This window comes from Eulemur rufifrons, chromosome 28 (assembly GCF_041146395.1).
Source record: "Eulemur rufifrons isolate Redbay chromosome 28, OSU_ERuf_1, whole genome shotgun sequence".
In the NCBI taxonomy this organism is placed as follows: Eukaryota; Metazoa; Chordata; class Mammalia; order Primates; family Lemuridae; genus Eulemur; species Eulemur rufifrons.
Window position 1 is genome coordinate 62321679 of NC_091010.1, and position 27019 is coordinate 62348697.

Here is a 27019-nt window from a genome sequence, read left to right on the forward strand (position 1 = left end):
CAAACTGTGGAGCTCAGCAACGCTGCCCTCTTGGGGGTCTTGTGAGGACTGAGTGGGCTGATGGGCGTGAAGCACTCACGATGTGCCTGGGACACAGTGAGTCTCTGGGTGGTGTCCACTGTAGTCACCACCACGGGCCTGGCACCCCTCCAGGGATGGGGCCCTAGGATGGAGGGGTGCTATGGTTTGGAAATTTGTCCCCTCCAAACCTCATGTTGAAATTTGATCCCCAGTGTTGAAGGTGGGGCGTAACGAGAGGTGCATGGGTCACGGGGGCAGACCCCTTGTGAGTAGATTAATCCCCTCCCTGGGATGCAGTGAGTGAGTTCTTGCTCTCCTGGTTCCCACGAGAGCTGGTTGTTGAAAAAACTCTGACACCCCCCTGCTGCCTCCTCTCTCGCCACGTGATCTCTGCACACGCTGGTGCACCTCCGCCTTCTGCCGTGAGTGAGGCAGGCGCCCAATCTTAAACTGTCCAGCCATCAGCACCATGAGCCAAATAAACTGTTTTCTTTATAAATTACCCAGCCTCATGTATTCCTTTACATCAATGCAAAACGCACAAAGACAGAGGGGGAGAGAGACAGAGGAAGGGTCTGCAGCCGTGGAGCTCCGGATCTGGTGGCCAGCAATGAGCAAGTGTCTGTGTGGTAGTAAGTGCTGCCCAGGAAACTAATGTGGTGTGCTGTTGGCTGAGCCAATATTACCATTGTTAACAGTTTGGGGACTTCCTTCTATTTTTCTCCTATGCATGTTTGCACGTTCTGTAAGTAACAATGACGATGACAGAAAGAAGAGTACACAGGGTCTGCTTTGATTTTACCTTTCACCTCTCAATGTATCACTGCAAATAATCGCCACAAATGGTCAGTGTATGGCTGTCTTAGCCAGTTTCGTCCTATGGTAACAAGATACCTGAGACTGGGAAATTTGCTGTGAACAGAAATCTATTGGCTCATAATTCCGAGGCTGGGAAGTCTGAGATCAGGGTGCCGGCAACTGGCCAGGGCTTTCTACTGTGTATCCCATGGCAGAAGGGGAAAGGGCAAGGGAAGGTGAAAGTATGAAAGGGGGTGAACTTGTCCTTTTTTAAGGAAACTACTCCCAAGGTAATGACATCAGTCCCTTCATGGGGGCGGAGCCCTCATGGCCCAGTCATCTCTCGAGGTTTGGAGGCACAGGTGCCATCCTCAAGGTCATGCAGCGTGGGATGTGGTAGAGTTGAGACCAGGAGCTGCTTCTGTGGATTTCTCACGCCCACTGTCTGTCTCACTGGAGCTGCCGAAAGCCTTGAATCAGGACATCCCCCCAGGTCCCATCTGTGAGTGACTGTCTTTCCATTTCTTTTGGAAAGCTTCTCAGATGCTCCTTTGGAAGACCAGCTTTTGATGTGAGACACGGGCCCCCTCTGCCTGCCCCTTTGGTCTCTTCCCCTTGAGGAGGCGGTACCAGTGAGTCGGTGTGAACGTGGGCTCTGGAGTCACTCAGATGTGGCCCTGACATCTGGCTGCGCTAATGCTGTGTGGCCTCTGGGAGCCTCACTTTGACCATCTGTAAAATGGGCTTAATACTAGTACATAATTCACAGTGGTTGTGAGGTTGAAAATACATAGAATGCACTTAAAGTGCCCACAACAGTGTGGGGCACATAAGTGCTGGCTGTTATAAATAACAGTGTTGTTTTAAATTACTACTGATACAGGGAGGAGAGTGGGTTTCTAGTGTCAGAGCCAATAATGGACGTCGACAGGTGCAGTTTGTGCTGTTGTTTTTTGGCTTCCTTTGGAAGGTACCTGGAAGTGTTCATCAGTGTCCACTCCTTGACCAGACAGGGAACGAGTCTTCCCCTGGGGACTGGTAATAGTGAGTTTCTAAGTGAGCACTGGGTGTGAGGAACTTGTTAGCCCTGGAGAGGAGTTAGCTGGGCATTTGCCCCTGACTTACCGTACCCACCTCACAGTCAGCCTACCCGGGCTGCCTTCTGCAGGGGGCCTGGGCTCATGGACAGAGGTGGACCCTCGCTCACCGTAGGATTCATAAGGGGTCTGCTGCCTTCTCCTTCACTGTCTCCGTTGCATAAAATATTTCCATGCAAGTAATTATAGAATGGGTTAACAAAGAAGCAAATAGGGGGAGATAATAGTGGATAAATCAGCTTGATTATACTCTTTCCCCAACTCGGTTACCCACATTTGCAGTGCTGTGCAAAACCTCAAAAGCCAGTTAAGACCTTCCAATCTTGACTGCAGATTCTGGAGAGGTCTCTCTCGTAAGTCTAGCAGGTCTGCCAACAGGTTGAGAATGGCCAGAGTAACTCTTCTGCTTCTGATTTTGTATATTTCAGAGAGAGCCAAGGAGCTTTATTGTTAAGCTTTTAAACAGGGCAGTTGCATGTCCAGGTGGGAAGGCAGCTCTTCTGCTGATGTGGCATGTAGTGACTTGGGCACCCCTTTGGTATTTCACAGTGGCATCATTCTGATTGGTAACGTTGCCAGTTGCACGAGGTACTGATTTCAAGACACATTGATGCCATTTGTAAAATAAGTGAAATGACTTTGGGAAATCATGTAAGGTGGAAAAGCAACAGTTCAGTTATTTCACAGTTTAATTAGCTCCCTTTCACCAGTATTACTTGACCTTTAAGCTGAGTTTTTTAATATGCAAAATACTTTGCAGGATCATGGTAAAGTCTGAATGAAGTAATGTGTGTTAAGTGCTTAATTCAGCCCCCGGCATATAGAAGGGGTTCCTCCCTCTAGATGTCTCTGAAGATGGCATCTCTTTACTGCATGAATAAGGAGCAGTTCAGGCAGTCTGTGATGTTTCAAACCTGGTTCTCTGTGAGTGCTGTGGGGCTGGTGGTGGTCATCACTTGGGACAGACAAGGAACAGAGCAAGGTCTGCAAACTGATCTTCCGTTGGGGAACCGGTGGTGACGATGGCGGTGGTGGACAGCATCAGTTAGACACACGACTGCTGTGGACTGAATAGTCTTAATGAACCGCTCAGCAAATGAGAACCCGGCCCAGGCCAGGCTCCCTGAGAACAGACAGGCACACTTGTCCATGGGGTCTGGCTTCATCGAGTGGGTCCAAGGGCTCCTGGGGATGGTTAAATACCCCTCACTCCCAGACCAACTAGCAACCAGTCTGAGCAGCCACGAGAGGGGAGTACAAGTGTCACACTGCACAGCTGGGATGGGAGCGGGTCACAAACCCAAACAGGTGTGGCAGTCTGGACGGGAGGGCCATGGAGCAGGCATCTGCCTTGTGCACGGTGGGCGGCTGCTTTAGTTCCCTGCACCGACTGCTGCCGTGGAGGGATGCAGACCTAAGGTTGCCAGACCTAATTCTTCAACGCATCCAGAAATACAAATTTTGATGTAAGAACTCCTGGTTTTTAAATATTGGCCACGAGTTACATTTTTTTTATCACCTTGGGAGCAGCTCAAACCAAAGACAGCAGCAGGCTGCATTCCGTGCAAGCTGCCAGCTGCCAGGCTCTGACTGAAGATTTGTGTGGCCGGGGATTGGGTCTTTATTGAGACAGCTGACGTGGATTGATTTGTTCAGTCATTGATTCAACAAATACTTCCTGAGCACCTCCGACATGCCAGGCAGGCACTGTTCTAAGTGCCGGGGATACGGCTCTGATCAAAGGCAGATGATGATGCCTCCACCCTTTGGAGCTGGTGTTCTGCCGTGGCCCTTGCATTCTGCCTGGGGCCACTGCGTTTTTGCAGCAATCATGGCCCGATTATTCCCTATCCTCTTCTTAGGAGAATTTTAAGTGAGCTGCTCGATGTCAACCGTAGAGCCCAGTTGTGCCAAACAGGCAGCCATCGCTAGTCCTCAACTCAGGCAGTGGCTGCTGCTGGGGCCACAGCCATCAGCTTGGGGGTCTCCAGTTGTCAAGCCCAGGTGCACAGACCTGTGTCTCCATTTAACTTTGCGTTAAGGAGTTCAGAGTTTGCAGCACAGGTGGCCATGAAAACACCTAGTGATGTCCACCATGAGCAAAAAGTTTTGGGGCAAACATGGGGCCCCTTATCTGCCTAAACACCACAGGCCTGTCCTTTCCGCAGGGGAGACGGGAGCTCCTGCTTTCTCCAGAGCTCAGCACTGAGCAGGTGGCTGCTGCAGGAAGACGCATCCCAGAGTCTCAGCTCACATCCACATGTCTGTAGCCCTGTCCTGGGCCCCTGATCATGGGCTGTCCCTAGGCCCTGGCCTTCTGCTTTGTGGCTGTTCTGTCTCACACGCCTGCCTGCCTGTTCTAGGAGAACACAGGCTTAGCCCTCCGTGGTCAGGGGCTTCAGGTCAGGGCGGTACTGATTTCTGCCGAGGACCTAGGAGCGACCTCGAGCAGCACACCACAGTGGCACCACCCAAAGACTCACTGTGTGCCAGGCACGCTGTCAGTGCTTCACACCCATCAGCCCACTCAGTCCTCATAAGACCCCTAAGAGGGCAGCGTTAGTGGGCTCCAGAGTTTGCACTTGAGCAAACCACTCCAGCCCACCTGTCCCGCTGACTGGTGCCAGGGGACTTAGATAAAGTTACGGGGAAGAAAACCGCAAAGACACACCATTGGGCCCTGTTTCGGAACAGGTGCTTTCTGGATGGGGTATTTTAAGTAAAATGGCATTTCAGTGGCCCTTTAAGCCAAATTCTATATTCACTGTTTCCCCCTGAGCGTTCAGTGATTCTCTTCTGCCCTAGAGCCCCCGTCTCTGCTCAGTGGTGTGCTCTGGGGTCTTGCTGTGGCCCGGTCCAGGGTGTGTATGTAGAATGTGCCACAGTGCTTTGGGCTCTGGCTCAATTCCTAGGACTCCTGTCTGCTTTCTTAAGACCCTGGCCTTCTGGTGGCTGCTTCTCTGAGGCAGACACTGGTGGCTGCAGCATGGCTGGAGAACGGACATCTGTCTTTCTTGATGCAGCTGTCCCCAGAGAGTATAATTCACCTGTTGGGTGTGTTCTGGCTACAGTTACTCAGGGTGGAGTGAGGACTGAACAAAAGGCTGCGTGCACCAGGCTTTAGAAAAATTGCTGTGAGGGTCGTAAAAGCTGACAGACAAAGCAAGGAAAGGCGGCGCTCAGTGGGGTGTCCAGTTCCCGGCCCTGTGACCAGCTGTGAGGGGAGAATGGGAATGGAGCTTCTGGGGTTTCTCAGAGTGGGGGCTGGCTGTGTGACCATCACAGGGTTAATGAACCCTGTGGGTGGCAGAATGTATTTCAGAGGTGGCTGCAGCCATACCCCTCACCCACCTGCTTTTCTATAGCGAGACCTAGCCACAGCCAATCAAGAAGTACAGTCAGTTCCCCTCCATTGAATCTGGGCTGACCTTAGACTCATCCAAACTCATCAAGTGACACTACGTGGCTTCCGAGGCTGGGTGGGAAAAAGCCACTCAGCTTCTGCCTGGTTCTCCTGGGACACCCGCTCTGGGCGAAGCCAGTAGCCATGAGTAATTCTGACTACGCTGAGACTGCGGTGCGGAGAGGTGTGTGCGGGTTCCAGGTGGCCGCGCCAGCTGAGCTCCCAGCCGACAGCTGGTGTCCGTTGACAGCCATTGACTGTGCCCGCGGGAGACAGTCTAAGTGGCCTGCCTCGCCAAACTCCTCTCGGTTTCACAAAAGCATGAGCAAAATAACACGTTTTGGGGTAATTTGTTATGCATCTATAGTAATTGGAATATTCTGGAAGCTTTAGTTATCATAAGTAGGTTACATATTCTTAAAAACGTCTTTCAAACAAAATTCATTTTATTTCATTTCATTTAAAATGTTTGAAAAACACTTGGGAGCAGGGAGTAGGTTGTTACAAAATCAAAGAAACAAAAACCTGAAAACTGTCTAGTGAAAACATGCAGGAATAGGCTGATAAGATAATAATAATAAAATACTAGCTTCTGCTCATGTTCTGTTAGGCATGGTACATACATTTTATTTAATTTTCATTCCAACTCTGTAAGGTGTGCCCATTTTACAGATGAGGAAACTGAGGCTCAGAAATGTTAAGGGACTCACTGAGAGCCACCCAGCCAGAGCTGGGATTTGAACACTACTGGGTCTGACCCCAGAGTCTGTCCTGCCGTGGGTGGGAGAGTTTTAATGAGAGAGTTAAATCAGGGTCTCCTCTCCTTGGAGACAAGGTGTGGGACCCTTAGAGATCATTTTACTTCAGTGCTGGGGACTCAGGGCCCACCAGGGCCACCTAGGGGAGGGTTTAAGATCCACCTTTCTAGGCCCTGTCCATATGGAGTCTGTGGGCCTGGGGTGGGGTGCTCTCCAGAAGGTTCTGACCCATCTCCATTTGAAGCCTCTGACTTATCCACCCTCCCATGTTGCAGTAAGGACCCGGTGGCCCCGTGAGGAGCAGCAGCTTGTCCCGTGGCTCAGGGCAGTTGTGCCCAGGAGAGCTGGGGCGGAGCATGCGTGTCCTGATGCCCACACAGGGTGCTCCTCTGTGCCTTGCTTCAGAGGAGGCTTGGAGGGAGGTTAGCAGAAGTTACTTACAAACCAATGAAGAGATCTAGTGAATTTACATGAGATTCTGCAATACCAGTGTCCCAGGTTCTGGCTTGGTGAAGAGTTGGCTGGATTCTATGGTGCTGCCTCTGCCTGGTCCATTCAGCAAATAGTGACCCATTGACGCCCATGTGGCTGGCACAGGCACCAGGGGCACGGTGCTGAGCAGAACAGGCATGGGCAGCACTTCTTGAAAGTATATAAATACACAGAATTTTAGGGCTTGAAATCTCACCGTTGAAGGAGGTGGGGAGAGAAGTGGGGAGGGAAGGAGGGAGGGAGAGACACAAAAGACAGGTGAATTTTAGGTATCCTTTGATACACAATAGAGTGCGAGGCTGATCAAATGGAAAATATTTTCTGTGGCATCTGGTCAAAGCCCCAAATAGACATTGAATTTTGTAGTCTCTGAGCTCCCACGTGGCCCAGTTGTCCTACTGGGCTCTGAGGTGACAGCCCTGGAGTGGCCTCTGCCCTCCCCACCTTCACAGTGAGGCTGAAGGTACAAACAGATCATAGTCATATAATGTCCCATGTCTGGTATAGAAACCAAGAATGTGAGACCCCTGATTCTGTCTGGGGACTGGGACAGCTTTAGGGTGACCACTGTCTCGGTTTGCCCAAGACTGAGGGGTTTCCTGGGATACAGGACTTTCAGTGCTAAAACTGGGAAAGCAAACCGGGACCGTTGGCCACCCTGGATGGTTTCCTAGAGGAAAAAGCTGAGCTCTCCCTCCCCTGCCCCACCCCTGCGCTCCTCATCTTGGTTCAAGGGACCCATTTCCTGGGAGCCCAGCCAGAAGCCTTGGGCTGGGCTGTGGCCACACCCGCCTGCCTGCCTGCGTGCTCTTCACGCACCTTCTCTTCTCCACTCTGCGGGCATCTCTCGCCAGGACCACTGCTGTCACCCCAGCCCCTCCCTGCTCTCCTTCTCTGCTCGGCCCTGAGTCCCGTCCCCACCACTGCCTGGGCCACCATTGGAACTGGAATTCCCACCCCACACCTCTCTGCCAGACCTCTCAGTGGCTCAAACTCGAAATTTCGTGAGCCTGGCACTGGAAGCCCAGGTGACCTGGCCCCTTTTGCCCTCTCCAGCTGCGTCTGAACCGTGCTGAACCGAGTTCCTCAGGTGGAGACTGGCTGGAAGGCTGGGCAGTGGCCTGATGGCCAAGATCTGAAAGAGCAAACTCACGCTGTCTCTGCCCCCTGCGTCCCCAGTGTTTCTCTTGGGGCAACGGCCTCTCCTCGCCCAGCCAGTGAGGGCATCACAGGGGTTCTCAGGGTGTGAGCGGGTCCAAGAGGCTGAAGCCATGAGGAGGTGGGATGCTTAAAGCAGTCACGTCCGTAGCCCCAGAGCACACCTCCGTGCCCTTGCCCCTTCCTTCTTCCCTATTCCCTGTGTCCATGGAAAAAAAGCCAAACTCTGTAAAATAATTTTAAAGAGATTTATTCTGAGCTCAATTTGAGGACCATGACCCAGAGCCACGCCCAAGAAGCCTTGAGCAAGTGGACTCACTGTGGCTGGGTCACAGTTTGGTTTTATACATTTCAGGGAGACGGGGGTTACAGGTAATGTCATAAATCAATACCTGGAATGCATACATTGGTTTGGCTTGAAGAGGTGGGCCATCTTGAAGAAGGGGCTTATAGGTTATAGGTGGGTTTAAAGATTCTTTGACTTGTAATTGTTTAAAGACATGAAACTTTGTCTAAAGGCTTGGAAAGTTTTAAGATAAGGAGCTCTGTTAATCAGAGACATATTTGTTGTGTAATTGGGGACCTGCAGGTGTGTCTTGCATAGCCTTAGGCCTGTTAATGGGTTACAAAGGATGTCCCCAAGAAGGGAGGGGGGCATGATGAGACATGTCTGACCTCCCTCCTTGTGGCAGACAATTTAGTTTTAGTCAGCCGGTGTGGGGGGAAGCCTTAAGATTTTATTTTAGTTCATACCTGTATTTCTCTCAGTCCAAACCTTCTCTCTTGGGAGCTCTTCATTTTCACTCTGCCCCCGAGTGGTGGCGGTGGCCTGGCGCCCGCTGGGGAACATGCAGGAGCAGAACTGGACTTGCCCCAGTGGAGCCAGTTGCTTCCTCACTTTTGTGCCAACTCAGGCGCGTTTTGTTTTCAGAGACTGCGCTGGTGGCCTGGTCTTGTCCCCGTCTGAGCCACCACTCTGCACTTCAGGTCCAGTTTACTTTGGAACCCCCAGTCCTTAGCACCTGTGCGTCACCCTCACAGCTATTCCTTTGTGTGCAGAATTGGTTCTTACTGGCAGGTGGTGACAGGAGAGTCTGCAAAGTCTCAGTAATTCTCTCAGCTTCCCCAGTTTGAACCGGCCGGGAACCATCAGCCCAGTCTAGTTCACCCTTCCCCAGAAAGCCAGATTCTCCCCTTTGGGGGTTCCAGGGGGGTGCCAGAGCGGGCCTCCTTGGGAACTGCCAGGAGCAGAAGCAGCAGGAAGCTCAGCCTTCATGCACTTTTCTTTGTTTTGTTTCAGTTTTACAGAGTTTTTGGATCCATTCCAGAGAGTCATCCAGCCGGAAGAGATCTGGCTGTATAAAAATCCTTTGGTGCAATCAGACAACATACCCACCCGCCTCATGTTTGTAAGTACCGTGATTTCATGGCTGACTTGATCGCCCTCCCAAGTCTGAACCAAATGGGTTTTCGTCTTTGCTTTTCAAACCCCTGCTGACGATGGTGGCAGCCTGCGAGGAGAAGGTGAGCGGACCATGGAATTAATATTCAATTCCGTGCCGTGGAGGGAGCTGCTTGGTCGTGTGAGGAGCGGTAATGGCCCAACACTCTGGAACGAGAAGGGACTTGCTTATCTGGACTATGCTGAATTGTTTCCAAATATTTACAGTAAAGGAAGACTAGAAGCCAGTGACAAAAATTGTCTTCCTCTTCTCTTTTTAGGATAAGCCTTGATTTTGCCAAACTAAGGCCCCATAGATAGATCTGTTAACCACTTTTCTGGTTTTAGCTGGTCAGTTGACCACTGATAAGACCACCCTGGGGTTCAACCTCCGGAGAATGTCTTGTATCTCTCTCCTTCTAGAATAAATGTGCAAGCACCCAAATAGTTGGTGGAGATATTGGGATTATTTTTACCTTTTCCCCCTGCCGCATGGCAATTGCCACCTTGCACACTGCACTTCCTATGTGCCAGGCACGTTGCTGAGAGCTTAGGGGAAGATTATCTTATTTAGCTCCACCCAGCATCCCAGTGAGGAAGACGTCATTGTTGTCCACAGTTTGCAGGTGCAGAACTGCCCGAAGCCACACAGCTAGTGACCAGCAGGGCCAGATCCAAGCAGCCGGCGCTGGAGCTCAGCTCTCAGCCAAGAGGCTGCCCTGCCGGTTGTGGGCAGAGTGTCTGGGACTCCTTGCTGATGCTAATTGACCCCTGGAGAACTGGAGAATTGCCATCAGACCTTTCTGGAGCAGAGGATATATTTAAGCTTCCCTTTGTTATGGAACAATAATGTAACTTTTGGATGGGCAGCCTCATAGCGTAGCTGGAAGGTCATTCCTGTTGACCCACCATTGTGTCTCATGCCTCTCTGGGAACTGTTTCAGAGCTTTCATAGAGCACACAAGGAACATTTTTGCATTTTGAAAAGAATCTCTCTGATTTCATAGATGATATTTTGTTAATTAGTGATGATTAGAAAGATCTTTGTGTCTGCAAACTCTCTGAAATGCCCATAACACCACATGAGCATTAAAAAGTATTGTTACAATTGCTTTTTAATAATTACTTATCTGCTGGAAAATAAACTAGATTTTTGTAAATCTCAGGGGAATTAAAAAATTAGGGCAGTTATGAGTAGGGCATTACTAGCATCTGAGAATTAAAGTCAGACTTTTTCCATTTCTGCTGTAACTCAAATCTTCTATAAATCCTATAAATAATCAGTATGTGCCTAATGAGTTTACTCAATGGCTTTAATAGCTTTAATGGGGGGGAGCTTCTATTTATCCCTTACCCCCACTTTTCACAAGATTTTATAGTTCATGTGCTGTAAAACACAATTTGGAGATGAGTGTTCATATGGAATATTGTGAGAAATTGGTGGCTGTGTCCTAGATTTATGAACAATGGATTGTTTTGAAGTCTAGATACAAATGCCGGCTGCAGACACAAATAGGATGGAGCAATTTGCATGTTGGCGGAGGCAGGGATAAGACAGTGGGGGAGTTATTCAGTGCTGTGCTTCTCTGAGAACAGAAGCATATTCAGCCACACATGCTGATTCATACTCTCTGATCTCCTAATGAAATAAGTTCGCCTCTTATTTCGCTAATAGTATTTGATGAATTTCATTCATTTGGTCGCAAGATTTAGAGCCATTCCATAATAACACAAGAAAGACAATAGATGCATTTATAATACCTGCAACACAAAGATGAAAAATACTTTGTCATCACATAAATTAGATTTGTTCTTCTAAGAGTTTAATATATCATTTGTCTGCTTTTGATGCTTTAAAACCTCCAGATGTTAGTAGAAGAGTGTTTCCTAGAACATGTATTTTCTCCGATATTTAAAATGCCTTGATCTCCTTTGAAAGCTCAAATTTCGTTATTTAATATGAAAGTGAAATCCTGAGGTCTCTTTTATTTTGGGTTGCAATGTTTTAATCTAAAGGCGAACTAACTTCCTAGCCAAGGTGTTTTTTGAAGGCAGCTGGTATTGATCCAGATGTTTCTTTATTGGGTAATTAGTGCTCTAGAGTTCTGTGTGTGGGGGTGTGTTACAGGAACCAATTGGTCGAATGTAACATAATTAACAGAATAATGGTTAGGGGATTGAGGTAAGTGCAGAGTAAATGGTAATAATGCCACCAGGAAGCAGCCTAACTTGCATTTTCTCTGTGACACCATAAGCTCAAGTGACTATATCTGTGAACATGAAAGTCAGGTGTGATTGGGACTGTTTGAGTCCAAGAGTTCCTGTTGCTCAGAGAGACTGGCTGAGAATTCTTCTCAGACGCGCTGAGTCTTGACTTAACATTTCCTGGATATTCCCAGGCAGTCAGCGCCTTTATGGAAGCTGCTTCCTTGTTCAAAAGAGGTCATGGCTCCTTGCTGAGCGTGTGGGGCTTATCAGAGCATCTCTGAAAACCTCCTTTTTGGTGTAGGACAACTCAGTCAGTATTGGTTGTTGCTTTTTTAGCACGCTTTTTGTTGTCAGCTATCATAGTTGTCACCTTGTACATTGAGGGGACATTTCCAGGGAGCCTGCGTGGGTAAGGGCTATAGATGATGGGAAGTCAAATCAGACTTGGGCTTTACCCTCAGGGACCCTGCAGGATCCTGGGGGAGATGGTTCTCTAATACAGAATTGAACTGGAAGGGGCCAGAGGGGAGGCTCAGATCAACCTCTAGGGAGTTTCATCATCATCACCACCATCATCATCATCATGAACTACAACAGCCAACATTTCCTTGGTACAGGGACTGTGACACTTTATAAGCAACGTCTCAGTTAATCTTTCTCAGAAACCTTTGAAGTCAGCACTTTTGTTAACCTCATCATTCCAGTGGAGAAAATGGAACGAATGAGATTAGTTACACAACCATCAGTGGCGGGGCCGGGATGGGAACACTGGCGGTAAATGCAGACCCTCCCCGGGAGCCGTGCTGCCACGATGCCTCCTTGGGGCCTCCACGAGGTGAAGAGGTGTGTAAGGGGACAGACACGGAGAGCAAGGGCTGTGTAGACCCAGTGAATTGGAGTTTGTCTGGCGTATCTCTGGGGTGAAGGGGCAGAAGGAGGCAGGGATAGAGCCAAAGGACAGCTTTCAGTTGGTTAATTATTACCTGATGCAACAGTTGGGAAGCACCTGCCATGGCAAAGCATGGTGCCAGGTGGTGGGGCCAGCACTGAAGAAGGTAAGGTCCCTAGTCTGGCCGGGGCACAGACATGAACACAGACTGGTCAGCTCAGCATCGCTGGGAGCCTTTGAAGGGGTAAGACTCAGGTAGGGAGCTGAAGAAGGGACAGGTGTTCCATGAATTCTTCCCTTGGCTTTTAAAAGAAATCCGCCTGAGACCTACCCTTTCCCTTGTCTCCTTTTGCTTCAGCTGTGATACGTCCAGAAGATCTATTCTCAGAGAGAGAGGGAGAGAGAGAGATCTGACAGCCACATTTTCTATTCTGGACTAGGATGCTCGTAAGGAAGACAGAAATAAAGTCATTTTGGGGGGGCGGAGGAAGGAAGGAGACAAAGCTGGCTCTTGACAGACAGTTTAATTTTTTGGCTCTTTTTAAAAGTCCTAGACAGCTCTTTTCTTTGTGACGGGATGTAATTGTTTACCCATGGCAAGGCCTTTTCCAGGTGCCTGCCTGTCCCGAAGTTGTCTTTGCAATCGCATTGCAGCACACCTCTCTGTCAGACGCCGGAAATTAAGGCACTGTGGGCCCATTGTTTTGTCTGATGTGAGTGAACCCCAGCGACAGGCTCTTCTCTGGCTAACTTCCTGACATCGGGGCTGCTCTGGCCTCGATCCCTTCTGGTTGTTAACAGTCCTCGGCGTCCTCACGCCCTTCCCCCTTCGGATACGCTGCTCCACATTTTGCCTCCCAGACACGTGCCCAGACATGTGCCAGGCAGCTCAGTGCCTCGCATCAGCACCAGGGATGACCCACTTGCTGGTGCAGCAGTGGCTGGGAGTTGACCGTCCCTGCTGTGTTGGTGGCACTGGTGGAGGCACAAGGTAGGGCCCTAGTCGGTCACTTAGGGTATGATCAGGGTGCCTGGGAGAATTAGCCTCTTTCCTGTCCCAGCCTCCTTCCTGCACTCAAAGGTGCTCACTCCTCAGATCTAAGGGCGCAGGTGGGCTTGGACTGAAAATGCTTTAATCCCGTATGTCTGGTGAGTGTGGTTAATTTAAACAGTCTAGGTACAAATCCTCACTTGACCACTTATTAACTGTGTGACTTACAGCAGGTTGCTTAACCTCTCTGTGCTTTAGTTTCCTGTCCCTTAAGTAAGGAGCCTATTTCACCTAGGGTTGCTGTGAGGATTGAATGAGTTGATTTGCATGAGGTGCCTAGACCAGACCATGGTCCGTAGTCGGGTCTAAGCACACGTTAGCCTTTGTTACTGTAACCTAGGTACATGCATTCCACAGCGCTGTCCTCATACCAAGGGAGCAAAACTCAAGCCCAGAGAGGGTTCTCTGTGTTCCCTGCATCCTGCAGCAGTGTCTGGCTGGGATTCATTGTTTTTTCTCTGGTCCCATTTAATAAGCACGGCCACTCACTGTCTTCCTACATGGGTTCATCCCAGGATTTTCAACCTTTTTTTCTCCATGGAAACATTAGCAGAAGGGAAAACAATAGCAGGGGAAATTTTGTCTGCCCATGTCTGTCCTCCATCTCACACCTTTGTGGAGGTAGAAGCCACCACCCCACCTCCAGTTTCCTCTGTGTCCATCTTCATCTCCTCCCCTGGCCCGTCCGAGGGGCAGAGGGCATATGCATTAGTTTTGACTCAGTCTGCTTTGCTGAGTGACAGTGGGGTGCTTGTTCTCTCTTTGGTCCTCTCTTACTCAGTTTAGAGGTGCTTTTGCCCCAGGAGGAAGTTGTTTTCCTCATGTGTTGGCTTCTGGGATTCATATCTTAATTCCAATTTTTAGTTTAAAAATATCCAACAGTGGGTGGATGATAAATGTAAACATGTCTTTATCTGTCCTTATGTGAGGGCTCTGATGCCCAAAGGTATGTTAGATATATTTCCAGCAAGAACAAAGGACACCAAGGTCCAGATGCTGTTGGGACGGGGGAGGAAAGAAAGCCGCACCACACAAGCACACAGTCACACGCTCACACACACGTGTCTGTTACAGCCGCACTGGGGTGTGAGCCGTGGTGCTTCGAAGGCTGAGTTCCCTCCCTGAGAAGCTCTTGAGGTGGGGCCCCTTGAGCCCTGCTGAGTGTTCTGCATTAGCTCAGAAAGCCATTGATCAGCGGGTCTAGAAAAGAAACCAATAGCACCTACCTGGGAAAGTTGTAAAAAGGGTTAAATTAAGTCCAGTCTTGTTGGAGTGGGAGTGAGGATCCAATTAGGAGCAGGTGAGCCGAGGCAGGGAGTGGTGCTCAAGGAGACCCCAGGCTGCCAAGCCGCCAGCGGGGCTCCCACACCTGGCCCGAGGCTCCCACCTGGTGGCCCCACCTCTTGCTCCGTCGGTGCCTTTTTGCTCTGGGATTTCCTTTGGGGGCCTCATCAGGAAAGTGTTCCCACCTCATATTTTTTCCTGGAGTTTTATTTCTGTCTAACCTTAGATTAAACCAACCGTGATTGTCTTATGATGTTTTCTCTCGTTCCATGTTGTTCTCCTATATCAGGGTTGACTTGGTGGGGTCATAACAGGGTTGTTCACTAGTCAGTGAGTTGCTTTCCTCTATTTGGGAGCCTGTGGCCTGGTCTGTACATGGTGCTTAAAGAAGCAGAAAAGAGGGAGCTAGGCTGGTAGGCTTGAGGTTTGCATCTGGGGAGACAAGGACTTCGTCCACCGTGACCGTAACTGTGGACTTGAGTGAGCAGTGGTGCTCCAGTCGTTGCTCTGTAAGCCCTGAACGTGTGAGTCAGACCTCTGAAGCAGTGATGCTCATCCCTAGTGTCAGCGCCTATTGAGATGCTGTTAAAAAATATACATTCCCAGACCTGCCACAGAAGCATATTTGAGGGAATCAGCATTTTAACAAGCCCCACAGTGACTTAGGTATGAGAGCCACCTGGGAACTTGTGGAAACTTTCACAGACTTACTGGAACTTCTGACTCAGGAGTGAGTGTTGCCTTTCCAGGTAGCCCCTGGGAAATTCTCTGCTGCTTCTGTCTCAGTTCTCAGCCTCCTATCATGCATCTGCCTGTAGCACCTGTGCCGTTTGCCTCTGAACACCCTCCATGGTGACGAGACTCGCTTATTTCACTTCTGAGTAGTCCAAGTCATTCAGGGCCACTGCTGATAAGGAGGCTCATCAGACTAGTCACGACGCTTCGTGGTCAGAAAGACAGTGGCAAGTAAGGAGACGGGGGTTTTTTGTGTGTCCCTTAAACTGTCTCTGAAGACGGTTTCCAAAGAGGAGTCCCCCGAGATGATTTGAGCTCCGGCAGTCTGGTTGTAGTTAAGTGTGTAGAGCATGTAAAATTATTTCAAAAGCTTTTGTTCATTTGGTTGAATTCTGTTTCTATAAAAGAAAAGCATCCTTCATTCATGTCTTAATCTCATCAGGAAGCTGCTCTCCGGGAAGTGGCATTTCATTAGAGCAGACATGAGGATTTCCAGAAGCGTCAACAGCATTTGGTTAATAGTTACCACGCCCACCCCCTCCCACCACTGACTGCTGGGCCAACTGTGGGTTTGTGAGATGCTCAGTTTCGTCCCATATCGATATCCTGAGAAGTTATTATCATAAGGAAGTAACATAAATGCCTTTTTCTTGGTTGCTGGAATGTTTAAAAACAGCTTACTAATTATGGAAATCTGGAAAAAAGACTCAATATGGGAGGCAGAAAACCTAATCTCCAAAGCCTTCTGTGTGTCTCTGGGCACACCACTTAGTCCTTGAGCCTGGAGGAGACAGTCACAGAGGCATCGTGAGGGTTCAAGAGGCTCCTGGACTGGATGGTACCTGGCACGGTTCCTGCTCTCAGTTGGTTTTGTAGTGAGCGTTGGTTGCGTCTAAATCCTACCAGCTTAATTCATTCCGTGTGTGTTGAGTCTGTGCGGAGGAAAGGGGCTGGGGGCGGGAAGAGACTTTATGCAAAATGACTAACCTCTGCTTTGCAGAAGAAATAAATATTCAACAAAAGGACACCAAAAGGAAATGAACTGATTGACTTTAAGTAAGTCTCACATGCACGCGTGTTGCCAGAGAGATGGGAACGGAGGGGCCAAAGGTTCTGTCACCCTTCTGCAGAGGAGAGGGTGAGGGGAGTTCCTGGCAAAGATGATTCATCCTAATTATAGACTATTCTTCTCCATTTAAAAAGCCACCACTTTAAACATGGCTCCCAGCAATTACAAATCAATTATAACCTACAATCAGACCTTCAATTTGTAAAGTCCGTGTAGTCTCTGAGTATAAATAGGATTCATCCTTTTTCCTTTTGAGGTCAGGAGTTCGGTAAGAGCACGCCGCTAGTGAGTCTAAATGGAGCCAACTGCAACTAATTATCAATCAGCCCTTCTGCGAGCAAACCGATGTCCTCATAAGGGATTGTTTGTTATTTCTTCCAGGCAATTTCTTTCCTCACACCCCTGGCTGTTATTTGTGTGGTGAAAATTATCCGGCGAACTGACAAGACTGAAATTAAGGAAGCCTTCTTAGGTAGAGTATTCACAGTTCCTGCTTTAGGGAATGGGGCTGAACTGAATGAGCTCATCACATTAAAAAAAATCTCAGTTGCACCCAACGTGTTTTTCTTTTGGTCAAATTAAGCTTGGGAGAAACAAGACAGGATAAACTTTAAGCTGGAGGAAGAGCCAATGTGCAGTCCTAGGTGAGGAATCTTCAGAGGCTGCCTGTTGTTGCTGTCCATTGTGCTGAATGTTAATTCCGTCGTATCCACATCAGAGAGCTATGCTGCGCAGGCAGGGACAGAGGCAGGGTAGCTCTTGGCGGTGGAGCAGAGCAAATTCGTCACCACTGACTGTCCAAATCTCACACTTTTGGCTGATCAGCCCACATCATGGGCAATACAGAAATCAACCACAGGACTCCTTGACCAAATACCATTGACTACAGGCAAAACCCATGTATAAAATAAAATAGAAATTGGAAAACACTCCATAACTCGTCTTCAATTTGAGAACATTTTGGCAGTTAAGCAACTGTTACTACGTGAAGAGTGCTTCAATCTTTGTCACTGATTATAACGCCACTGTTATAAATTCTCCCCAGGCTGAGCCATGCCTGCATGTGACAAGATTTTGACATTTTAGGATTAAATCTGTTTTTCTGGTCTGCATATTAATCAAATGCTGAGTAAATGACAGTGTTAAGGGATAGGCAACACTATTTGACTTGTTTAGCAACCAAAATAAATTCACTGGCAGGCAAGTTTTCAGCTTTATGATCATATGGAAAACTGAATTAGGTTGATTTTTTGACACCTCATGTAAAAGTTACCCAGATCCTCGCCCCGAATTTTATTTTGGTGCATTGTATGGACTCACCATTCACAGAGGTGGTAAATCTGGAAAAATGAGAGTCCCCTCGCTTACAGGTTTGTTTGTTAATTATTAGGCTTTGAGGAAATGACAGTGTAGCAAAGGTCCTCTGTTTTATTGGTGAGGGCATGAGCGTGAGAGCCACCTGCAGGGACTATAGGATGTTCTGCAACAGCACAGGGAATGTCCCTTACAAAATCAGGCGTCAGCTAAGCCCTGTCTAGTTGAAAAGAACAGAATTCCTCTCAAGTTAGCTCAAATAAATCAGGGCTTTAATTACAGGGCACTACTAAGCAATTTCACTGCATCCATGAATAGGGAAAAGAAGTCCAGAGGTGCCTTACAGGGGGCTGGAATGGGGAGCTGGGCCATTGGGAGTGGAGATCCCCCTCTTTACTCACAGCCTCTGCCTGTAACGTGCCTTCCCTCTTCCCACACTCTCGGCCTCATTCTCCTGCCTGGACTTTGCTTCTGCGGCCCCGTATCTCTGGTCTGTGTGAGGCTCGGGCTTGCAGGGCTGGTTACTTCTGCCCAGATCGGCCTGTTGAGCTTCGATGCCCACCACCAAGTGTCACTGTGTTTCTCGGTCAGACTTCCTAGACAGAGACGCTGACCCAGCTTGTTTCTCCAGCCTGGACACAGAAGTCGTGGGTCCCTGCCCAGCCCCCACTCAGATGCACCCCCCTCGGGTCAGATTTGTAGCCCTGGCTGCTCATCTGTGGTTTGGGGTTTTGCTCACACGGTCTCGCTCTCCTCTGCTGAGGTGGGGAAAGATCAGTTTCTCCAAGCAGGGCATAGATGTCCTCGCACAGGTGGCTAGAGCAGCCAGGCAGTGTTTGGATGGATAGCACTGTGGTCCCCAAAATGTCCTGTTGGGAGCCCTCCCTGTTGACCTGGAAATCCCTCTGCTTCATTCTTTATTTCGTGGCTCCCCTGGCCCGGAGTCCCAAGATAAGTGGCTGTGGGTAAGAACTGTCTTTCGTGGTGATGGCTGTAATTGACGGCTGGCTTTGGAGCCAGGGTGTTGTCATGGCAGTAAGCGGCTCACAGTTACTTCCTCTAGACTTTTCATTCCCAGCTAAATCTCCCTTAGGGTGATATTTCAAAATTAAACATCATACTCTGTCTCCTATATGTTAACAGAGAAGGCAGAATTATTGGATGTTCTGTTTGCCTAAATAAATGAGAGCCTGCCCTATAAAAATGATGAAGAGCCTCCCATGTGTAGAAAGCTTTAAAAAAAAAAAAAATCACTGCTTTTAGGAAGCCTTGGAAGTAGGCGGTGGGGAAGTGATCTTTAAAAACCAAAGACAGAAAACTAGGTATAGATTCTGCAGAGTTGTCTGGAATTCAGGACTTTTCCCAGCGAGGAGGGTTTTGTTCTCAGGTCCCTTCTTCATGCAGGTGTTTTCAGCAGACTTTGACCCAGGTCCAAACCTGCCCCCCAAGTGCCCCCTTTATGTGCATGTACTCAGTGGCCACGTTTGTGCGTCTGGTGTTGGGTGAGAGGAGCGAGGTTTGCCCCACGCAGCATCAGGCTTTTAGGAACTCAGGCTACAGAGCAATCAGGTCTGCATACTAGAGAACGCTGTTATAAAAGTCCTGCAGGATTGAAGTTCCAACAACAACAAAAGCAACAACAAAAGCCCTCTAATCCTCGGGAATACTTATAACCACTAGTGCCCTCAAAACTGCCTGCTTGCAGGCCAGCTCACAGGACACGTTGCTTTGAATTTCTTTATCAAATACAGTCTTGTTTGTCTTTCTGACTCTTCTCTCAAACCCACAGTGCTGTAGGATGCTGTGAAATCAGCCCTGTGAGCCAGCCCCCTGGGTTATTGTTAATCAACAAGTGCTCCCCAAGGGGCCGCTCCTTTTCCCACTTGTCCAGCCTTTCAAGGGTCTGGTCCCCGCACAGCCTTCTCTCTGGCATCAGGGACAAGCCCTTGCATTGGTTGGTTGTGCTATTCAGATGAAAATATTAATCAGTTCAGTGTACCTCCAGAATGCTGAAATGACGTCCCTGTTAAATATCACCAGTTGCCACCCTGCCCTGTTTCCTTAGGCATTTGGATCAGAAAGGGAAGTTGCCAGCTGTTGGTGGTTATATCACGTCCACACATTTTCTAGCTCAGCTACCTCAGACTTTTGGAAGAACTGCTCCGTGCTACGATAAGCAGACTCAGGGGTTGGGGAAGTGATCGATGTAGCTGTGTATGAAGTTCACCAAGATTTATGTGGGGCGAGGGGGAATCAGCTAGTGTTGCTTATTCCCAGAGAGGCCGTGCTAGGACCAGGGTGAGGATGAGCCTGCCGGGCCCACCCTAACACAGAGAAGACCACAGTCATCTCAGGGGCTCTGGAAGCCTGGTAATTGTCATGCGAAGACAGCCCAGGGAGTTTTCTCTCCTCTCTGCAACAGAGGCCTCTCAATAGTGCCGGGAGCTTGCTAGAGAGAAGGGAGGAAGGAAGGCTCTGTGTGTGCACAGCGCAGTTAGGGGATCTCTCCGAGTGCCCCCACATGCAGTTCCAGTTTATGCAGCGCCCTTGCGTGCTCGGTGCTTCGATGGCGGTGCCGAGCGGCTGACTCCTGCTCTGCCCTCCGGCTCTGCAGCCCAGCCCCGCTTCACTGCCACACCCAGATGCGGCCAGTTGTTTCCCATCCCATGCTTAGGTGATTTGTGTTTCCCTATGACAAAGGCGTTCATTTCAATGTGCCCCTCTTATTCTCTCTGCTTCTGATGACTTGTTAGAAGCAGGTGGGTTTTGTCCCCCTCTCTGTGGCCTGTGACCTTAGTGACTGTGTTGGCCACCCTGCAGTACCTTCCCCTTGTAGAACAACACATTCATCTCCCCTGATGGGCCCTGAATTGCTCTAGGCAGTTCCTTCCCCAAAATGCCCCTCCACTGCTATCTTCTTACATAAATCTCAGCTAGTATTGAACTGTTAATATTTGCCAAAGGGAAATGGTCGCTCCCACGCTTGATTATTTAACAAAGCAGTGGAATGGGGCATCGGTAGGTTTTTATTGCTTCTGCAAGGCATTTGACCTTCCATCACATTGACGGTGATGACTGTGCCTTTTGTGCAGTCTTGATAAACCACGGGAGAGAGGTGCAAGCTTTTTGCAGGGAGAGCTATGTGACTCATGTCACCTGCACCCTTTGGACAATTTGTACTGCAGCCAGCAAAGTCTTTCCAGGCTGCTTGGAGAAAGTCCCTGTGCTGTATATTTTCAAATAATATTAATATATTACAAAAGTTCTTGTTGTTTTAGATGGAAAAAGCACCACCTGGGCAAACCTTCTCAAAACCCGGGGAGGCTTTGGGACTCTTCACCTTCTCAGAAGCAGTGATTTGTTTATTGACACATGGATACCGTGGGAAGGTGGTGGGTCAGTAATGAGATAATCGCCCAGTGGGAATGTCCTGGTCTGCAGTAGGATTCCAGCAGCTCCTCTGATTAGAAAGAATTATGTCTGCAAAGGTTGCCAGGAGGAAATAAAAAAGTTATGTTTCTTGCTACTAGTAAAAGAAATTCTACATGCCATAGTACTAAGTCTTTTCATATCAGACCAGAAAATGATAGATGGGTTCCTGTGATGGTAAAAGTTTCAGTCAAGGAGGAGAGAGAAATTTCATGTCATAGGGGCTTGGAATTTTATGGGTCATTCTCCAAAGTCCTGTCCTGATTATATTTTGCTCTAACAACCCAAACTTATCTCTGTTTTTAAAGTATTGGTTCCTATTTGTATGGCCATTAATTAAATAATATTATAATGTAATGATGATGATGATTTTGATTTGAGAGCCAGCTGGTTACTTTTCTGTCTATTGGTTTTGTTTTGTAGCGGTGTCCTTGGCTCTTGCTTTGAATGGAGTCTGCACAAACACTATTAAATTAATAGTGGGAAGGTAAGTTCCAAAAGGAAAAAAATGGAGACTTGGACTGTCAAGGTCATCTATTTAGGAACTTTGGCCAGAGGACACTGGACGGGACAGATTTGAGCTCATTTGATTTTTTTCCTTAAATTGTTCTTCTGGGCTATCTGTCCTTAGCGCAGATCTTTCCTCTCCTTTGAATTATGAACTCACTACTTTGGAAGCAGGGGGTCAGTAGTGAGGAACTATCCACTGATTGTACTTCCCTGTGGGCCAGGGTTCACTGCTGGCATCTCTGGGTCCACTCACTGCCACCCCAGGGCCTCACCAGACACACTCACTTGTGGGTTTTGGCCTTTAATGAATACCTAAGCTTACTTATGTGTTGTTCTCTTTGGGAGGAGGCATATGCGTTGGCATTTGAGCCTTGGCATGTGGCACATTTCCCTTACCGCCCCATGTATCTTTCCTTCCCCGACTGCTCTGGTAGAGAGCTCGTCTCTGCAGAGATTAGCAGTCCAGAGACCTGAATTTAAGACCTGACTTTGACTCTGACTAGCTGTTGGCCTTGGACAGGTTAGATCCCTTCTCAGAACCTCAGCATTAATTTTATCTACCTGGTGCAGGGTGCTGGCCAGGCACCCAGGGGAAGGGGGGATGGATGAAACTCAGGCAGTGCATGACCTGGTGCTGCTGTGTTCCTCCAACTCTATGTGCTTAGAATTACGGTGGGGCCCTGATAAAATGCTGATTCTCAGGCCTTGCCCCTCTGAAGTTCTGGTTCAGCAGGTGGGCAAACTACTGAGTGGAGACACGCTGGCCGAGTGTGGGGGACACAGTGCACTGGCAGCTCTGACAGGCTATTTAGGCCCTTCCTAGATCCCAGAGTCAGGGGACCAGTGAGTCAGTGTATGGGAACTGTGACCTGGGGTGCCCAGGGAGGGCACTGTGCTGACAGCATTAGCAAAGCCTCGCCAGTGGTAGGTGGTCAGTGAATATTAGCTGAACTGATAGGAAGTGATCAACTGTCACCCCCTGCATGGGGTCCTCACCTGAGTGAGGTGTGTGGGCGTGTTCAGAGCCTGTCTTTGCCACTTATTGGTTGTTTGTGACCTTGGGCAGGAGTGTGACTTTCCCAAGCCTTCCTTTTGGCACCTGTAAAATGAAAACAGCCCCGGGCCCTGCGACAGGGTCCTCGTGAGAACTACACTGTATGATCGACGTGTGGTGCTTGGCTCTGTGTCTGGAATCCAGATCGCTGGTGGGGGTGGCTCAGAGTCAGGCCCACACCCTCCCCTCTTCCCTCTGGGTCTCTCTGCCCTGCCCTAGACCAGGGAAGCCAACCTGGGGGACTGTCTGCATCCCAGAGCTGAGCTTTCACGTCCTCTCAGTGAGGCTAAGTGAGACCCGAGGAAGGGCAGCGGACACCCAAATTCGGGGCACGGGGCCCTGAGGAGCCTGGAGTCTCGGCTCCTGGAGGCAGCAGCGCCGTGCTTAGGCGCCTTCTGTAAGTCCTGTCATTTAATCCTCATGACCTCACCTTTGGGTAGGTATTTATGTCCCCGTTTTACAGATGTGGCAACTGAAGCTGGGGGAGGCTAAGTGACCTTCCCAAGGTCATAAAACCAGTAAGTGGCAAGTGGGACATCCAACTCTGATCTTTCTGACCCCGAAGCCTGAGCTCTCCCCCAAACCACTGTGTCTAGAGTGTTCCGTGGGGAGTTCCAGTGTTGACGCCAAGGGGGCCGAGGGAGGCGCTGGGGGCAGCGGGGTGTGGTGGGGTCAGCGTGGGGTCATTTGCGATGGCAGCATTTTATATTGAAAATGTCCATGGTGTCTTTTGTAGACCTCGCCCCGATTTCTTTTACCGCTGCTTTCCAGATGGAGTGATGAACTCGGAAATGCACTGCACAGGTGACCCCGATCTGGTGTCCGAGGGCCGCAAAAGCTTCCCCAGCATCCATTCCTCCTGTAAGTTCCTGGCTGGGATGCTCTTTAATTCCCCTGGCCACGTTTCCTGCTCTCTTTCTTTGGGAATTTAGGTGGCGAGAAAAGCATTGGTACGTGAATGTTAAGCACAGTTCATTTTTTCTTCACCATAGGGTGGTTGGGTTGGAAACAAGATACTCGACAGGAAGTAATAAGCCTGTGGACGAGGCTCTGGAGTTTATAAAACGTTGTATGTGTTGCTTTCATGCGCTCGGCAAAGCGTGACCTGTGACACTTTACCCCTTGGCAATATGATTTGGGAGCCTGACAGCAAAGGGTAATTTACCGCATTCCCTGGCTCCTTCTGTCGTTCAGTTCACTGTTCTCTCCAGGTTATTTCTTCATTTACGGTATCATGTGTGTATACAAATACACAGCACATATGTATACATACATATAAATACATACATACACACGCACACCCCAATATGTAGTCTGACCCTAGATATGTGAGCTGGGCCCAGCTTAAGGCAAAGACGGACTAATATGGATCAGGAGCAGTGTGATGTGGTGGAAAAGGACACAGGTCTTTGAGGTTTGACAAATCCTGGCTCTGCCAGGTATTAGCTCTGTGACTTCACCTCTCTGTGCCGGAGTCCCTGCTGTGTCATGGAAAGAAGAACGTCTCCGTTCTCAGTTGGAATGAGGATTAAAATACAGGACGATGAGCGCTCACATTTCTGGGGCACCAGCCATGCCAAAATGGTTAGGGACATATCTAATTTAATCAGTCAGTAAGGGAGAGCATGTAGCATCGTGACTCACAGTAAGGAGTAGTTACCATGTAACTCTTTATTGCCAGAGCTGAAGTTTCCAGAATACCCTGGCTGATGTCTTCATCCATTCCATCAACGTTTATTCAGTGCCTTAGGCACCAGGCGCAGCGCCAGCGTTGGGTTGCAAAGGTAGTTAAGATGCGGTTCATGCCCTGGGGAGTGAGCGGGTAGTGACAGACTGGTGGTGTTCAGACTGGTGATTCTTGGGGTAATTGGAGAACTACGGCCACAGGTGCCCACTGGAATAGGACAGGATCGTCTCGTGATGCCAAGCTCATAATTTCCCACAGGTCTGATCATTATCTAACTTTGGCAAGCCTGTTACCTTAATCTTTTCTTTTTTTCTTTGCATACTTAAGACACACCCTAAAAATGGCTGGATCAAGAAATAACTGAATGCTCTTTCCTGTGGAGTGGTTTTTGGATATTTTCTTCAGAGCTACAGGAAATTAGGGCCTGTCAACAAGATGTTGGGGTGCAGGCCCTCTGCATGAATCGCTGTCAGCCCGCACAACTGCCAGGGCGGGGTTTGTCCCTGCTTTATATATAAGGGCGCTGAGGCTCAGAAAGGCTTGGTGACTTGTCCAAGGACACCACAGTAGTGTCTTGGGTCTTCTAATAATCAAATACTATGAAGTGTTCACAGTCCATGTTAATTTAAATAAACAACTAATTTTCTTCTCTGGATTGTTGGAGACTGTAGTGGGTTGAGTAGTGGCCCCAAGAAAGATATGTTCAAGTCCTGGTCACCAGAAACAGTGAATGTGACGTTATTTAGAAAAAGGGTCTTGGGAAATAATACTGCATTGTATACTGGAAATTTGCTAAGGCAATGGATTCCAGGTACTCTCACCAAACAAACAAACAAAAAATTAAAATTAAAAAGGTAACTATGTGAGAAGATGGATATGTTAACTTGCTTGACTCTAATAATCATTTCACATACATATAGGCATGTATATTTTTATTAAAAAATAATAAACACTGTTTTGCATGCCAAAAAAGGAAAGAGAAAGGATCTCTGCAGATGTAATTAACATCTTAAGATGAGATCATCCTGGATTTTGGGTGGGCCCTGAACCCAGTGACAGACGTCCTTTTAAAAGAAAGTCTCAAGGTTCATCTAGGCCTCACTTAAGGCAGAACATCCATTTGGAATTGCTTCCTTCGCAAATCTGATTTTTCTCTTTGAAGTCACATTTTAAATGAGCATTTGTTTTGGAGGAGTTGTAGGTACCAGCTGGAGAAATTTCTGCTGTATCAAGTTATTGTCTTCTTATTGTCAGGGAGTCCCTTGCTGGCATTGCTCAGAGGGACCTGGACTAGTATTCACCTGGGGTCAGCTCCCATCTGCTCTTCATGTCTCCTTGTAGGGTCACTCGAGTTCTGTCTGTTAGTTTGCTTGTTTTTCCGTCCCTCCCTTCCTCCCTCCCTTCCTTCCATTCTTCCTTCCATTTCTCCCTCCTTCCATGTTCTGTCCTCCCAAAAACTTGGTGCTCAGTTTTAAGGGCCTTCAAGATTTAAAAGCACTGAGAAGTGAAACCCTATAGGAAAACCTTAGTCCTGGTTGAGGACCATAGCACAATTTATTATCTACTTTTGCATTTGGACTTGGGAAAGAAATAGTTCTCATGTGAGTACCTCAAGTTGGCAGACTGCTGGACCTCAGAGATTAGAGGCCAGGCCCTGCAAAAATGTTTATTTTAGATGCACATCCTCCCTTCCAATCACCAAGAAGCATTTTCTGACAGGGCTGATGTCTGATCTGTGCCAGACAAGCTTTTTGGCAGAGGCTATTACATTCTTTGCTTAAGAGGCTACTTAAAATGTTACACATTTTTATTACTTGGCAGACACAGAATCCTCCCCAGCCTCTAGGCTTTGATAGTGGTATTTTCCTCTGTTCTCTTTCCCTTTTTTTAATGACAGGTCAGTTGATTGGCTTGAAGGGAGCTGCCATATTCACTTAGAAAAACCATCAGCACTGGTTTCTGAGTTTCTTTGTAGCTGATAGGAAGCCTAGTGGTTGGTGTGACTCTGCTCCTCAAAGGGGGTGACCTCAGTGAACTCTCATTTTGATGCAAACACTCTTTTCTTCCTTAAAAAACATAAATTTCATAGGCTTGACTTGGGCAGAGGAGCTCTGGGCCAAGGGATCTCCTAATCCCAGTTCCCTTGCTGGGTGGATGTGGGTTTTGCTTCTGCTCTGTTTGCAGATAACTGGCAACTGGAATGTCGCCCATGTCCTGATATCGCCCTGTAGAACAGTTGCTTTTCTTTAAACTTAAGAACAAACATTGATTTCTTTTGGAAACAAAGGATCTTGTTCTTAATCTACCATAAGCAGCCAAACAACGCTTGTCAGAAGTGCTCAGGTGGACACTATCAGCAAACAGCAGGTCCCCATGTCAGCGTCCTTATGGGACATGCTCTGGAAGGCGGCCTAAACCACCCTTGATTGGAGAAGCAGAGACCACAATTTCCAAGGGCAAGTGGTTTCATCAGCTCTAAAGGAAGCTTAAGATTTAAAGTAGAGAAAGGTGGTATACCCTGCCAGGGTGCTTAAGCCAGGGGGATTCTGAAAAGGCAGTGGTCCCTCATAGCACCATCTTGATTTTTCATTGGGTCTTGATTTAACTTCCAGAGAGAGGAT

General features: G+C 48.4%; 1 protein-coding gene across 3 annotated transcripts in view; it reads left to right on the forward strand.

Moving 5' to 3' along the window:
* The window catches only part of PLPP4 (phospholipid phosphatase 4), a 109009-nt gene that overhangs the window by 22760 nt on the left and 59230 nt on the right, over window positions 1–27019 (forward strand). The window contains exons 2-5 of one of the 3 annotated variants that reach the window (XM_069460550.1): window positions 9028–9136; window positions 16786–16876; window positions 21571–21634; window positions 23448–23572. In XM_069460550.1, the coding sequence (XP_069316651.1) occupies window positions 9028–9136; window positions 16786–16876; window positions 21571–21634; window positions 23448–23572 (389 nt within the window). Of the gene's footprint in view, window positions 1–9027; window positions 9137–16785; window positions 16877–21570; window positions 21635–23447; window positions 23573–27019 lie in introns of those variants that run through there. The other 2 variants (XM_069460551.1, XM_069460552.1) reach the window with 2 other exon arrangements.